The following is a 14,774-nucleotide window of genomic DNA, read 5'->3' as shown; positions in this document are numbered from 1 at the left end:
AACAATTAACGGCAGTAATGGATAATTCTATAGCTAATATTTTATCCAAAATGCCAGCATTTCAAAGAAAGCGTGATTGCTCAGTTTTAAATACAGTAGAGCAAGAGTGCGCTGACGATAATTTATCTGTCATACCCTCACACCAGTCAGAATTGGCAGTGAGGGAGGGTTTGTCGGAGGGAGAAATTTCTGATTCAGGAAGAATTTCTCCACAGGCAGAACCTGACGTTGTGACGTTTAAATTTAAGTTAGAGCATCTCCGCGCCTTACTTAAGGAGGTACTAACTACGCTGGATGATTGTGACTCTTTGGTCATTCCAGAAAAATTGTGCAAAATGGACAAATTCCTAGAGGTCCCGGTGCACCCCGATGCCTTTCCGATACCTAAAAGGGTGGCGGACATAGTGACTAAGGAGTGGGAGAAACCAGGCATACCTTTTGTCCCACCTCCTATATTTAAGAAAATGTTCCCCATGGTCGACCCAAGGAAGGACGCATGGCAAACAGTCCCTAAGGTTGAGGGGGCAGTTTCTACGCTAGCCAAACGCACGACTATTCCCATTGAGGACAATTGTGCTTTTAAAGATCCTATGGATAAAAAATTGGAGGGTTTGCTTAAAAAGATTTTTGTTCAGCAAGGTTTCCTCCTCAAACCAATTTCGTGCATTATTCCTGTCACTACGGCGGCGTGTTTTTGGTTCGATGAACTAGAAAAGTCGCTCAATAAGGAGACTCCATATGAGGAAGTCATGGACAGAATTCACGCACTTAAGTTAGCTAATTCCTTTATTTTAGATGCCGCTTTGCAATTGGCGAGGTTAGCGGCGAAAAATTCAGGTTTTGCAATTGTGGCGCGCAGAGTGCTCTGGCTAAAGTCTTGGTCGGCGGATGTATCTTCCAAGACAAAATTGCTTAATATTCCTTTCAAAGGTAAGACCCTTTTTGGGCCAGAATTGAAGGAGATTATTTCAGACATCACTGGGGGAAAGGGCCATGCCCTCCCACAGGATAGGCCCTTTAAGGCTAAGAATAATTCTAATTTTCGTTCCTTTCGCAACTTCAGGAACGGACCGTCTCCTAACTCTGCAGCCTCTAGACAAGAGGCCAGCTTGGAAACCAATGCAAGGCTGGAACAAGGGTAAACAGGCCAAGAAGCCTGCTGCTGCTACCAAGACAGCATGAAGGGGTAGCCCCCTATCCGGGACCGGATCTAGTAGGGGGCAGACTCTCTCTCTTTGCTCAGGCTTGGGCAAGAGATGTTCCGGATCCCTGGGCACTAGAAATAGTCTCTCAGGGTTATCTTCTAGAATTCAAGGAACTTCCTCCAAGGGGAAGGTTCCACATGTCTCACTTATCTTCAGACCAGATAAAGAGACAGGCATTCTTACATTGCGTAGGAGACCTATTAAAGATGGGAGTGATACACCCAGTTCCAACAGCGGAACAAGGTCAGGGGTTTTACTCAAACCTGTTTGTAGTTCCCAAAAAAAGAGGGAACTTTCAGACCAATTCTGGATTTAAAAATTCTAAACAAATTTCTCAGAGTTCCATCGTTCAAAATGGAAATCATTCGAACAATTTTACCTACAATCCAGGAGGGTCAATATATGACTTCCGTGGATTTAAAGGATGCGTACCTACATATTCCTATCCACAAAGATCATCATCAGTTCCTAAGGTTCGCCTTTCTGGACAAACATTACCAGTTCGGGGCTCTTCCGTTCGGTTTATCCACTGCTCCCAGAATTTTCACAAAGGTGCTATGGTCCCTTCTAGCTGTTCTAAGACCGAGGGGCATTGCAGTGGCACCTTATCTAGACGACATTCTAATTCAAGCGTCGTCTCTTTCCAAGGCAAAGGCTCATACAGACATTGTTCTAGCCTTTCTCAGATCTCACAGGTGGAAGGTGAACGTAGAAAAGAGTTCCCTGTCTCCGTCAACAAGAGTTCCCTTTTTGGGAACAATAATAGATTCTTTAGAAATGAAGATCTTCCTGACAGAAGTCAGAAAGTCAAAGCTTCTAAACGCTTGTCAAGTTCTTCACTCTATTCTGCAGCCTTCTATAGCTCAGTGCATGGAAGTAGTAGGATTGATGGTTGCAGCAATGGACATAGTTCCTTTTGCTCGAATTCATCTAAGACCATTACAACTGTGCATGCTCAATCAGTGGAATGGGGACTATGCAGACTTGTCTCCCCAGATTCAAGTAGACCAGGTAACCAGAGACTCACTCCGTTGGTGGTTGACTCAGGATCACCTGTCTCAGGGAATGAGTTTCCGCAGACCAGAGTGGGTCATTGTCACGACCGATGCCAGTCTATTAGGCTGGGGCGCGGTCTGGGACTCCCTGAAAGCTCAGGGTCTATGGTCTCGGGAAGAGTCCCTTCTCCCGATAAACATCCTGGAACTGAGAGTGATATTCAATGCGCTCCGGGCTTGGCCTCAACTAGCGAAGGCCGGATTCATAAGATTCCAGTCGGACAACATGACGACTGTAGCTTACATCAACCATCAGGGAGGAACAAAGAGTTCCTTGGTGATGAAAGAAGTATCCAAGATCATCAAATGGGTGGAGGATCACTCCTGCCACCTATCTGCAATTCACATCCCAGGAGTAGACAACTGGGAAGCGGATTATTTGAGTCGTCAGACTTTCCATCCGGGGGAGTGGGAACTCCACCCGGAGGTCTTTGCCCAGTTAACTCAATTATGGGGCATTCCAGACATGGATCTGATGGCGTCTCGTCAGAACTTCAAGGTTCCTTGCTACGGGTCCAGATCCAGGGATCCCAAGGCGACTCTAGTGGATGCATTAGTGGCGCCTTGGTCGTTCAACCTAGCTTATGTGTTTCCACCGTTTCCTCTCCTTCCCAGGCTCGTAGCCAGGATCAAACAGGAGAAGGCCTCGGTGATTCTGATAGCTCCTGCGTGGCCACGCAGGACTTGGTATGCAGACCTGGTGAATATGTCATCGGCTCCACCATGGAAGCTACCTTTGAGACAGGATCTTCTAGTACAAGGTCCATTCAAACATCCAAATCTAGTTTCCCTGCAGCTGACTGCTTGAAAATTGAACGCTTGATTTTATCCAAGCGTGGGTTTTCAAATTCAGTGATAGATACTCTGGTCCAAGCCAGAAAACCTGTGACTAGAAAGATTTACCATAAAATATGGAAAAAATATATCTGTTGGTGTGAATCCAAGGGATTCTCCTGGAGTAAAATTAAAATTCCTAAGATTCTTTCCTTTCTCCAAGAGGGTTTGGATAAAGGGTTGTCAGCGAGTTCTCTAAAAGGACAGATTTCTGCTTTATCTGTTTTGTTACACAAACGCCTGGCAGCTGTGCCAGATGTACAAGCTTTTGTACAGGCTTTGGTCAGAATCAAGCCTGTTTACAGACCCATGACTCCTCCCTGGAGTCTAAATTTAGTTCTTTCAGTTCTTCAAGGGGTTCCGTTTGAACCTTTACATTCCATAGATATCAAGTTACTATCTTGGAAAGTTCTGTTTTTGGTTGCTATTTCTTCTGCTAGAAGTGTTTCTGAATTATCTGCTTTGCAGTGTGATCCACCCTATCTGGTGTTCCATTCAGATAAGGTCGTTTTGCGTACCAAGCCTGGTTTTCTTCCAAAAGTAGTTTCCAACAAGAATATTAACCAGGAAATAGTTGTTCCTTCTCTGTGTCCGAATCCAGTTTCAAAGAAGGAATGTTTGTTACACAATTTTGATGTAGTCCGTGCTTTAAAGTTCTATTTAGAAGCAACAAAGGATTTTAGACAAACCTCATCTTTGTTTGTCGTTTACTCTGGTAAGAGGAGAGGACAAAAAGCTACTGCTACCTCTCTTTCTTTCTGGCTGAAAAGCATTATCCGATTGGCTTATGAGACTGCCGGACGGCAGCCTCCTGAACGAATCATAGCTCACTCCACTAGGGCTGTGGCTTCCACATGGGCCTTCAAGAACGAGGCTTCTGTTGATCAGATATGTAAGGCAGCGACTTGGTCTTCTCTGCACACTTTTGCCAAATTTTACAAATTTGATACTTATGCTTCTTCTGAGGCTATTTTTGGGAGAAAGGTTTTGCAAGCCGTGGTGCCTTCTGTTTAGGTAACATGATTTGCTCCCTCCCTTCATCCGTGTCCTAAAGCTTTGGTATTGGTTCCCACAAGTAAGGATGACGCCGTGGACCGGACACACCAATCTTGCAGAAAACAGAATTTATGCTTACCTGATAAATTTCTTTCTCCAACGGTGTGTCCGGTCCACGGCCCGCCCTGGTTTTTTTAATCAGGTTTGAAAAATTGCTTTCTCTATACACTACAGTCACCACGGCACCCTATAGTTTCTCGTTTTTTTCTCCTAACCGTCGGTCGAATGACTGGGGGGGCGGAGCCTGAGAAGGGGCTATATGGGCAGCTTTTGCTGTGCTCTTTGCCATTTCCTGTTGGGGAGGAGAATATTCCCACAAGTAAGGATGACGCCGTGGACCGGACACACCGTTGGAGAAAGAAATTTATCAGGTAAGCATAAATTCTGTTTTTTTAATGATTTGTGCAACACATGTTGAAAACATTTAATGTCAGCTAAGAGCTTACATTTTAGTTAAAAGCAGCTGGGTTGGCTGAAGTGTGAAGGTCCTAGGAGAACACTTGGTTTTTGTACTTTTGTTTGATCCTCAATAAATTTTACAAGAGAAAACCACTGTTACTTTATTGTAAAATCAAGCACCACGTTATCTACGTTATAATCTGTAAATAGCATTGAATATATTCACGGATTCAACCGACAGTAAATAATTGACCAGTCATAATTAAACATTTAGATGGACACTCCATATGGAATGAAACGTGTCAACAGATGACCCATTGTCTTTACAGCTCAACTTATACTTTTCACATCAATGTAGTTTGTCTGACAAATCTTTTAAGTACTGTGTTGCAATACAATATCAATAGTTCATTCATAATTCATGTTTTGTTGTTGTTTTTCTATGATTAAATATTTTTGTTTTGCTTTAGTGTCATGATACGCTTGTGCAGTTTGGCGGATTTTTGGCTTCAAATTTAAGTACAGATGATTATGTAAAGCGCGTCCCTTCTATTGATGTTTTGTGCAATGACTTTCACACGCCACATGATGCTGCATTCTTCCTGTCCAGACCTATGTATGCCCATCACATTTCAGTAAGTGTTTTTTTTTTTATTTTCCCCATGAAACAATTGTTGGATAAATGTATTTCTATAAAATTAGTTTATGTATATTTATAATTAAACTTTCATGAGTCAGAGAGTGCAATTTGTAACCGCTTTCTAATTTTAGTTACCTAATTTCCTTCATTCTCTTGTTATCCTTTTGTTGAAGAGCATACCTAAGTAAGCTCAGGAGCAGCAATGCACTATTTCGAACTAAATGCACGTAGTTGCCTCTTGTCATTGGCTCACCTGACATGTTCAGCTAGTAGCTCCCAGTAGTGCATTGCTGCTCCTTCAACCAAGGATACAAATAGAATGAAGCACATTTGACCTAATGAAACAGAAAAAATGGGACTCATTACCCTTTTAGGTACACCACATTAAAAAGGAAAAACAAAAAGGAAAAAAACGTATGTGAAATTTTTTAAAATCAATATAGAGATATCAGGAAAAGTAGGACCTTTGTTCTTCAACGCTGTGTGTGATTAATAGTGCAGTTGTAAATAAATATTTTGTGTTTTGTAAAGTAATTAATTCTGCACACCTTGGTGTTTGAGAGAAAATTGCCTTTAAAAGGGTTGTTTAATAATTATAACAGTTTCCTGGGCAAAATACATATAAACCGATTTCAAAAACGCTAGGATTTAACATCACTAAAAATAAATAGGGCTTTCAGTCATTTATATATATATATATATATATATATATATATATATATATATATATATATATATATATATATATATATATATAAAGTGTGCTAAACTTACCCTTTATTACCCTAAGTGTAGCCACCAATCAGCAAGCGCTATCCTGGGTGGTGAACCAAAAATGGGCCGGCTCCTAAGCTTTCATTCCTGCTTTTATAAATAAAGATACCATATGAAAAATCGATAATAAATTTAGAAAGTGGCTTAAATTTGCATGCTCTATCTGAATCCTAAAAAAGAAATTTAAATCATGGTTTTCTACATAACTGTTTCATTTTTAGAATAATAACTTTAAGTATTATCCGTTAAATCAGAAAATGACTGATTTATATACCATTAAAAATACATAGATCATTGAAATTATTGGGAGGTAAACTATCTCTAGTTTAATAGGTTAATATTTGATCAACTTTTCAGCTATACTTTATTGGAAGGAGAAAAATTATTACTTTTTTAATAGCTTCATTAAATTAAAACAATAACATTTCATTTTTTATTGCTTGCCCCTCTCTCCTCCAACTAAGTCCTTGTGCAGATCTTTTCCACTCTCTAAGCAATCCTCTATTCATTGAGCCTCTTTAAACTTAGTAAGAGTTCATTCTGTGTACATAGATTTGCAGTTGGGCAATGCTATTACAGGGATAGTTTAGTCAATATTTAACATTAATGAATCCGATAGAACATGTAATTTACGTCTCTTATCTAATTTGCTTTGTTCTTTTGGTATTCATTGTTGAAAAGCTCACATCTGCTCAGGAACAATGCACTACTGTGAGCTAGCTGCTTGTCATTGACTCATTCAATGTGTTCACCTAGCTTCCAGTAGAGCATTGCAATCCTTCAAAGGATACCAAAAAAATAAAGCAAATTTGATAATAGTAGTAAATCTTAAAATTGTATGCTCTGTTTATATACCTTTTAAAGTCTATTTCTCATCTCTGTGTTTTTTTTTTTTTTTTAAATTATCATGTTTGCTGTGAAGAAGAGGCATGTTATTCTTGCAGGCACAAATTCACAGTTTTGAGAACTGCAAAACCAAGAATATGTGATCCTCTAAACAGAAAATCCCAAAACCTTAAAGAAACTTCTTGTAGAGCAAAATATTGTGAATAGATTAATGGAGTTAATTTAACAAATAGTAAATAAACATTACAACCATGAATATACAGCCTCATGCTACATAATTAAAAGCTAATCTTTATTTCAGGATGAATAACCTTTGGATTATAATGTACCTTAAATAGAAACTATATTTAGATGGATTTTTGTTATCAAGAAAAAAACTTTATTTAAAAAATAAAAAGGGATTTAAATTTTTTTGTTTTTTTTAAACTTATTGTTTTTTATTATTGTTTATCCACCCTTGTTTACCGTATTCTTACTGTTTTACTGTATTTTTATCTTTTTCTTTTGCAGTCAAAATATGACGAACTTAAAAAAGCAGAAAAGGGGAACAAGCAACAGCATAAAGTTCACAAGTACATTACATCATGTGATGTAGTGATGGCTCCAGTTCATGAAGCTGTTGTTTCCTTACACCCTCCAAAAGTCTGGGACGACATCAGCCCCCAGTTTTATGCTACATTCTGGTCTCTGACCATGTATGATCTTGCTGTCCCAAGCTCCAGCTACAGCAGAGAAGTTAATAAACTAAAACTGCAGATGAAAGCGGTTGATGAAAATTTAGAAATGGTATGATGTTTAAAACTACATTCTGATTGTTTCCCTTTTATCTGAATTGTACATCGTCCTAGTACTCGGACATAATGTGTCCACAATTTAATGTATGTATTGTAATTGAGTGGAATTATGCTTTTTAGAAAGAGTGAATATAAGAATTGAAAAAAACACATCTGCATTCATAACTTTTTTTCTAATGACACAGTGAGTCAACAGATCATCAATTACTGTTGGGAATATCACTCCTGGCCAACAGGAGGCGGCAAAGAGCACCACAGCAAAGTTGTTAATATCGCTTCCCTACCCACAATCCCCAGTCATTCTCTTTGCCTCTCGTGCAAGGAAGAGGTGAAGTGTTTGGTGTCTGAAGAAAATGGATTTATTTCACTTCAATCAAGATTTAGTTTTTTTGAAAGTCAGAGTAGGATTGCTCTGACCTTTTCTCTCATGAATGGGTGTAGCCGTACTCCACGTTAGTCTCTTCAGTAGGGCAGTGGTGGGTTTTAAGCAGTTATGAACTTGTAAAGTGTGCTTTGCTGCGTTTTCCTAACAGGTTGCTGCCCTGGTATAGAAAGCCTGGCCTCCTCTCATACTTTGTGAGGTCGGCTGACTGCCGGGCGACTGTAATACAGGTAAGTGCCTTTTTGTTTTCTGGGGCTATGAGACTGGCACTGAAAGGGTTCAGGGCTCTGTTAACTGCAGTTATGTGGGACACAAATTCCTTAGTTAGGGATATTCTGGCAGTAAGCAGGTACTACTTAGCATGTGAGTTTGAGACTAACGAGTTAACTTCTTCAGGAAAGGAAGGGGTTTACTCTCTTTTGGGGCTCGTTATTTTATGAACCACCATGCGATATTGGCTATATTCTGAGCTATCCTGTTCTCATCAGGGTTATACAAGAGCGCACTCTTATTGTTTTCAGCGTCATTCTTTTTGTGAGAATATGCAGTGTAATTTCCTCCGTTTTCTTTGGTAAGCGGAGCAGTGAAATGTATTTAATTTTCCTGTGATCAAGCTGTTTATGCAGTGACTTCTCCTCCGTTTTCTTTGGAAAGAGGATCAGTGAAATGTATTTATTCCCTTTTATTTATTTAAAGTTTGTCCTCTCTACACCCCTCAGTATCTAATTCATTGCCCTGGTTTTCAAGTCCGGATTCCTATATTCGGCGGGACAAAGCGCAAATGTCTGAGTGCTTCACCCCATTCCGTTTTATGGCCCCCACCTCCTTCTTAGAATCGGAGCGGCACCATTTTAGGCTCTTGTTAGTTTTTTTCCTGTAGCTCCGCCTCATTTTCTTTTGAGAACGGAGCTGCAGTTTCATTTTACATTTTGATCCATAGCGGAGTAGTCTTATAGAGAGATCCGCAAGGATAGAGAGGACTCCTTTTACAAATGTTTGGAAATCCTCGTGAAAACGTTATTTGAAGAATGAAGATTTTTTTTATATACATTATAAGAATAAGTATGTGTTTTTATTATTATAAAATTTTCAATATGGGAAAATTTGTTCTTGGGGCAGGGGTCTGTTCTTAGGCTCTTGAGGACCTAATAATAATATTGTCCCTCTTGTTTAGTATGTTTTACAATAAAGTCATTATTTCATTGGAGCCTTATGACTCATGTCCCATCAGGATTAATTGTTTTTTGCAATCAGTTTTTCTTGCATAGCATAGTAGCTAAGTGAACATTTTTTAGTAACTGGAATTTGATGGTGAATCCCTATTATTATGGTAGGATCAAAATCTACCAACTATTCAATGTATAGGTTGTTGCTCATTGAGCCCCTTGTCTCCCAGGATGCTGCTGTTTAGGCAGTGCCACAGCTTTCTCCTTACACGTTCCAAGCCTTTATGTCGTCACATGCAGTACCATGTGGTTCCTCTCATTCTCCTGGAGGAGTGTATTTGATTAAAATTTGCAGCTCAGGTGTCTGCAACTTTGTCTGTTTTTTCCTTATATACAGGGAAAATGCAAGAGGACATTTACATTTTCGGATTGTAAGGTTTCTTTTTATTCTGTTTATTTATTCGCCCCCTCTCCTAGACTGGTGAAGAGGTTCTGCCGCTGGTTCCTGATGGGAATTTCAGATTTGTACAGTTTAATTCCTTCATCTGATGCTGGAGTGGACTACTTCAGATGTATGCTTGCACACCTCGTGTACTGTTAAAGGAGGTTTTAGTTACCTGGACGACACCGATACTACTGTCGTTGTCAACTATTGGATGTTTTGAAAACTTTATCAGTTTCTATGATTTTCCTTCCTAGGTGGAAGTGTTTCTAGGTTTCTAGTCGTGTTATGGAGATTCCACAGGAATAGGAGGTACTGGATATACCTTTCTCTCTGTCTCTCGTCCTTTAAGGGTCTTTTTTGTTGCTGACTCCATTTAAATGCATGGTGTAATTCGTAGAAGCTTTCTACTGGCCAGAGAGCCTAGATTCTTATGGAGGGTAGCTAGCTCTTTACGGGTCCTTAGATAAATGGACAGATAGTTCAGCATGCTAATGCACTGTGGCTGAGCTCTGTAGCAGCCTAAGGGTTGCAGGCTTGATCCCCGGTGAGGTTCACTCAGACCTTCATCCTCCCAGGGTCGATTAATTGAACTGCGACTTCAGACCCTTCCGGGTGATTTAGCCGCGCCTTTTCTGGCTTACAATACAAAGTACTATTGCATTGTTTTTAGAAGCTGGAGGTTAATTGTTCCTTCAGAGCAATGCATTTATCGTCTTAGTCTTGCTGTGATAGCCCACTGATGACTGTTGTAGTCTAGTGGTTAGCAAGTCTGGCTTGAAGGCTCAAGAGCTCAAACCCAGTTATGGGCCTTTGTGTTTTTTTTCCAATCCTTAACAAAGCAGCATATCGTTTAAAGCATTGTGGCTGAATTTTGGTCAGCGGAGAAACCTACCTGTGGCTCAGTGGTCATCCTAGGTTTATAGTTCTGCAGTGGCAGCTTCAATATTTTTGGTTTCTACAATTCCACAATTCGGTTTTTTCCTTTTAAGGATGAGACCTTGTTGGATTTTGTCTGGCAGAATTACCCTTCTACAGAAAACAAGAAAAAGTCTATGCGCTAGATATAGATCGAACTCCACAAAAAAAAAAAACAGATTATCCCAAAAAACCTGATTAGTTACTATATACAAAAGGTTCACTATACAAACGAGAGGACAGAGAAGCGCAACACGCATCTTAGTGTAGACAATAGGTGTAATTTATTAAATAGCCCCTTCCTACAGTGCTACTTACAAGATAAAAACATGTACCGTTCACATAAGTTGTATACAACTATGCTGCTTGCTTCGGCGTCTGACATGTCGCTAGCCCGCCTCCTTCTGGATACTCCCAGCTGATTCAATCGTCAGAGTGCTTTCCACATTGTTTTTCTGACAGCTTCTCTGATATTTTCAGTGTATGGGATTCGCCAATCCAAAAAATAGGGAGCCAGGCTACATGTAATTAGTTTGTATGCAACAGCCAAACGTTGATGACAGTTAAATATAACAAACTTTTGATATAACACGGTTTCTCAGCTCATCCAACTACTCACACAATTGTGAGTTCGGTAGCCTCACCGAAACCTTTTAAAAGGTTAAAAACTCGACGTACGTTTCGTGTCTCACTTGACACTTTTTCAAGAGAATAAAGCCTTATGTGAAATGCTCCTTAAATAGTCTAGAAGCTACACACATGATTAGTTAACTAACATGATTAATCCTGTGTGTAGCTTCTAGCCTATTTAAGGAGCATTTCTGCTTTGTCAATTTTGCTTCACAAGCATCTGGCAGATGTCCCAGATGTTCAGGCATTTTGTCAGGCTTTAATCAGAATTAAGCCTGTGTTTAAACCAATTGCTCCGCCGTGGAGTTTGAATTTAGTTCCTAATGTTCTTCAAGGGGTTCAGTTTGAACCCATGCATTCCATAGATATTAAGCTTTTATCTTGGAAAGTTTTGTTTTTAGTAGCTATCTCTTCTGCTCGAAGAGTTTCTGAGCTTTCTGCATTGCAATGTGATTCCCTTATCTTATATTCCATTCTGATAAGGTGGTTTTGCGGACTAAACCTGGATTTCTTCCTAAGGTTGTTTCAAACAAGAATATTAATCACCGAATTGTGGATCCTTCCTTGTGTCCTAATCCTTCCTCTAAGAAGGAACGTCTGTTGCATAACTTGGACGTGGTTTGTTCTTTAAAATTTTATTTACAAGCGACCAAGGATTTCCGTCAAACATCTTCCCTTTTTGTTGTTTATTCCGGGAAACGTAGGGGTCAAAAAGCTACGGCTACCTCTCTCTTTTTGGCTGAAAAGCATCATCTGCCTGGCATATGAGACTGCTGGACAGCAGCCTCCTGAAAAGATTACGGCTCATTCAACTAGAGCTGGGGCTTCCACATGGGCTTTTAAAAACAATGCTTCTGTTGAACAGATTTGTAAGGCTGCGACTTGGTCCTCCCTTCATACTTTTTCCAAATTTTACTAATTTGATACTTTTGCTTCTTCTGAGGCTATTTTTGGGAGAAAGGTTCTTCAATCAGTGGTGCCTTCCGTTTAGGTTCCTGTCTTGTCCCTCCCTTTCATCCGTGTCCTAAAGCTTTGGTATTGGTATCCCACAAGTAAAGGATGAAAACCGTGGACTCGGTATATATCTTGTAAAAGAAAAGGAAATTTATGCTTACCTGATAAATTGATTTCTTTTACGATATACCGAGTCCATGGCCCATCCTGTCATTTGGGACAGGATTTATTTTTTTATAAACTTCAGTCACCTCTGCACCTTGTTAGTTTTTCCCTTTCTCTTCCTATACCTTTGGTCGAATGACTGGGGGGGGGAGGAGTTAAGGGAGGAGCTATATAGCAGCTCTGTTGTGGTGCTCTTTGCTACTTCCTGTTAGCAGGAGGATTATATCCCACAAGTAAAGGATGAAAACCGTGGACTCGGTATATCGTAAAAGAAATCAATTTATCAGGTAAGCATAAATTTCCTTTTTTTGTCGTGAATCTTCCTCTTTTTGTTTTGTGGCATTGTGTGCTACCATGGTAGCATGTAGAATGTTTTTACTACTTTGACATATTGTCATGTTTTCCTGAAACTTTATATAAACAAGATAAAAATACCTGCTACATAGTTGCTTTTTTTTTTTTTTTAATAAAGATTTTTATCTTTTTTTATGGGGATCCACTCAAAGCTCATATTTATTATTTGTCTTTTTATTTTTAGCCCCCAAACAAAAAGAAAAAAGAGAAGGAGAGGTGCACCGCCTTACAAGATAAGCTAATAGAGGAAGAGAAGAAGCAATCTGAACATGTAAGCAGAGTTTTACAGAGAATGAAACTGGAAAAGGACAATTGGCTTTTAGCACGTGAGTATATTCTAAATTCTTGCTGCTTTTCTGGACCATGCTCTGTCAGTTCACTTGCTTACTGGAAACTTGTATTCAAACATTTTTAGGGAATTTGCTTCATGTTCTTGGAATTATTTTCGAAAGCATACCTATGTAGGCTCAAGCGCATCCATGTGTCCTAAGCACTATATAGCAAGAGTGTTTGTAACAATGTTATATGTTTATGAGCACTTTAGGGCAGTGGTGTTCGCAAGTATATTAGTAATTTTTTTTTATACATTATTGCAAACACTGCCGCCATATAGCACTTAAAGGGACATTAAACCCATTTTTTTTGTTTCATGATTCAGATAGCCAATGCCATTTTAAACAACTTTCTAATGTACTTCTATTATCTAATTTGCTTCATTTTCTTGATATTCTGTGCTGAAAAGCATATCTAGATAGGCACAGTAGCTTATGATTGGTTGATGCACATATTTGCCTCATTTGATTGGCTCACCCATGAGCATTGCTATTTATTTAACAAAGGATATCTAAAGAATGAAGCAAATTCGATAATAGAAGTAAATTGGAATGTTGTTTAAAATTGTATTCTCTGTCTGTATCATGAAATCATTTTTTGGGGGTTTAATGTCCCTTTAAGACTTTTGTATGCTCCTCCTACATAGTGTATTCTTTTTTAACAAAGGATACCAAGAGAGGAAAGTAAATTTGCTAATAAAATTAACTCTCTCTCTCTCTCTCTCTCTCTCTCTCTCTCTTATATATATATATATATATATATATATATATATATATATATATATATATATATATATATATATATATATATATATATATATATATGCTCTTGTAAAATCCTATTGTTTAAAATTGGTACTTTTATATTGTTTCTAGGATCAACTAAAAATGAGACAATCACCAAATTTTTGCAACTTTGCATATTTCCACGCTGCATATTTTCAGCAATTGATGCTGTGTACTGTGCTCGGTTTGTAGAACTGGTACACCAACAGAAAACCCCCAATTTTTCTACACTTCTCTGTTATGATAGAGTAAGTATTCCTTTATATATTTTCTGTTTCTAAGAATGATGTAAATTTGTGTATGCACACATTTATTTACTCATTGTAAGTTTCTCTATTTGTGTGATCTATGCAGCCCTAAAAAGACTTGGTAGTGAGTGAACAAGCCATGAAACCCTTGGTGGGCTCTAAAATATGTAGCTTTGAATATTTATTTTCTTTCCTTGCTTCTAAATTTCATAGCAAATTGTCAATTTGGCAATATTTGTACTGTAAATGTTCTACCTTTTTATTGTGCTGCTAATGATCCATTTTACCAACCAATGTATATTTTAATTGTTTGCCAACAGCTAATTTACCTTTTTTTTGTCATTTCAACAGGTTTTTTTCCTGTTGAAACTGCCACCCATACTAAAAATATAAATTATTATATTATTCTTTATAGAAAACTATGTAAGCAAGAGCAGCATTCATTTTCCCAAACATAACTGACTTTTTATGACCTATTGTCTGTGTATAGAGATAGATAACATGAGCAGGTCTGCACTTTCTGCAGGCTCAGCCCATGTAAATGGGAATGTCTTGGATAACAAAAGTTAATGAATTTAATGAGCATATCAGTTATTTCAAATAGAAAAATGAACAATTTTCCATGCTTATTACCCTTGTGGCGCGTAGAACTAGTAATTAGGAATGCATTAAAGGTTCATGAAACTCAGAATTTTCTTTCATTATTCAGAAAAAGCATATGGTGTTGAACTACTTTCCAATTTACTTCTGTTAGCTAATTTGCTTTGTTTTCTTACTATTCTTAGTTGAAAAGC

At 38.6% G+C, this 14,774-nt stretch overlaps 1 protein-coding gene across 1 annotated transcript in view; it reads left to right on the top strand.

Annotated features, from left to right (window-relative positions):
- Positions 1 to 14,774, top strand: part of THOC2 (THO complex subunit 2) — an 889,387-nt gene that overhangs the window by 480,507 nt on the left and 394,106 nt on the right. Inside the window, 4 exon segments of the mRNA XM_053699115.1 lie at positions 5,020 to 5,184; positions 7,320 to 7,595; positions 12,799 to 12,940; positions 13,823 to 13,980. Of these exon segments, the coding sequence (XP_053555090.1) occupies positions 5,020 to 5,184; positions 7,320 to 7,595; positions 12,799 to 12,940; positions 13,823 to 13,980 (741 nt within the window).

The sequence above is a fragment of the Bombina bombina genome, chromosome 1, assembly GCF_027579735.1.
Source record: "Bombina bombina isolate aBomBom1 chromosome 1, aBomBom1.pri, whole genome shotgun sequence".
NCBI lineage: Eukaryota > Metazoa > Chordata > Amphibia > Anura > Bombinatoridae > Bombina > Bombina bombina.
The sequence above is the reverse complement of the archived record's forward strand: the minus strand, read 5'-3'. Positions and strand labels throughout refer to the sequence as shown.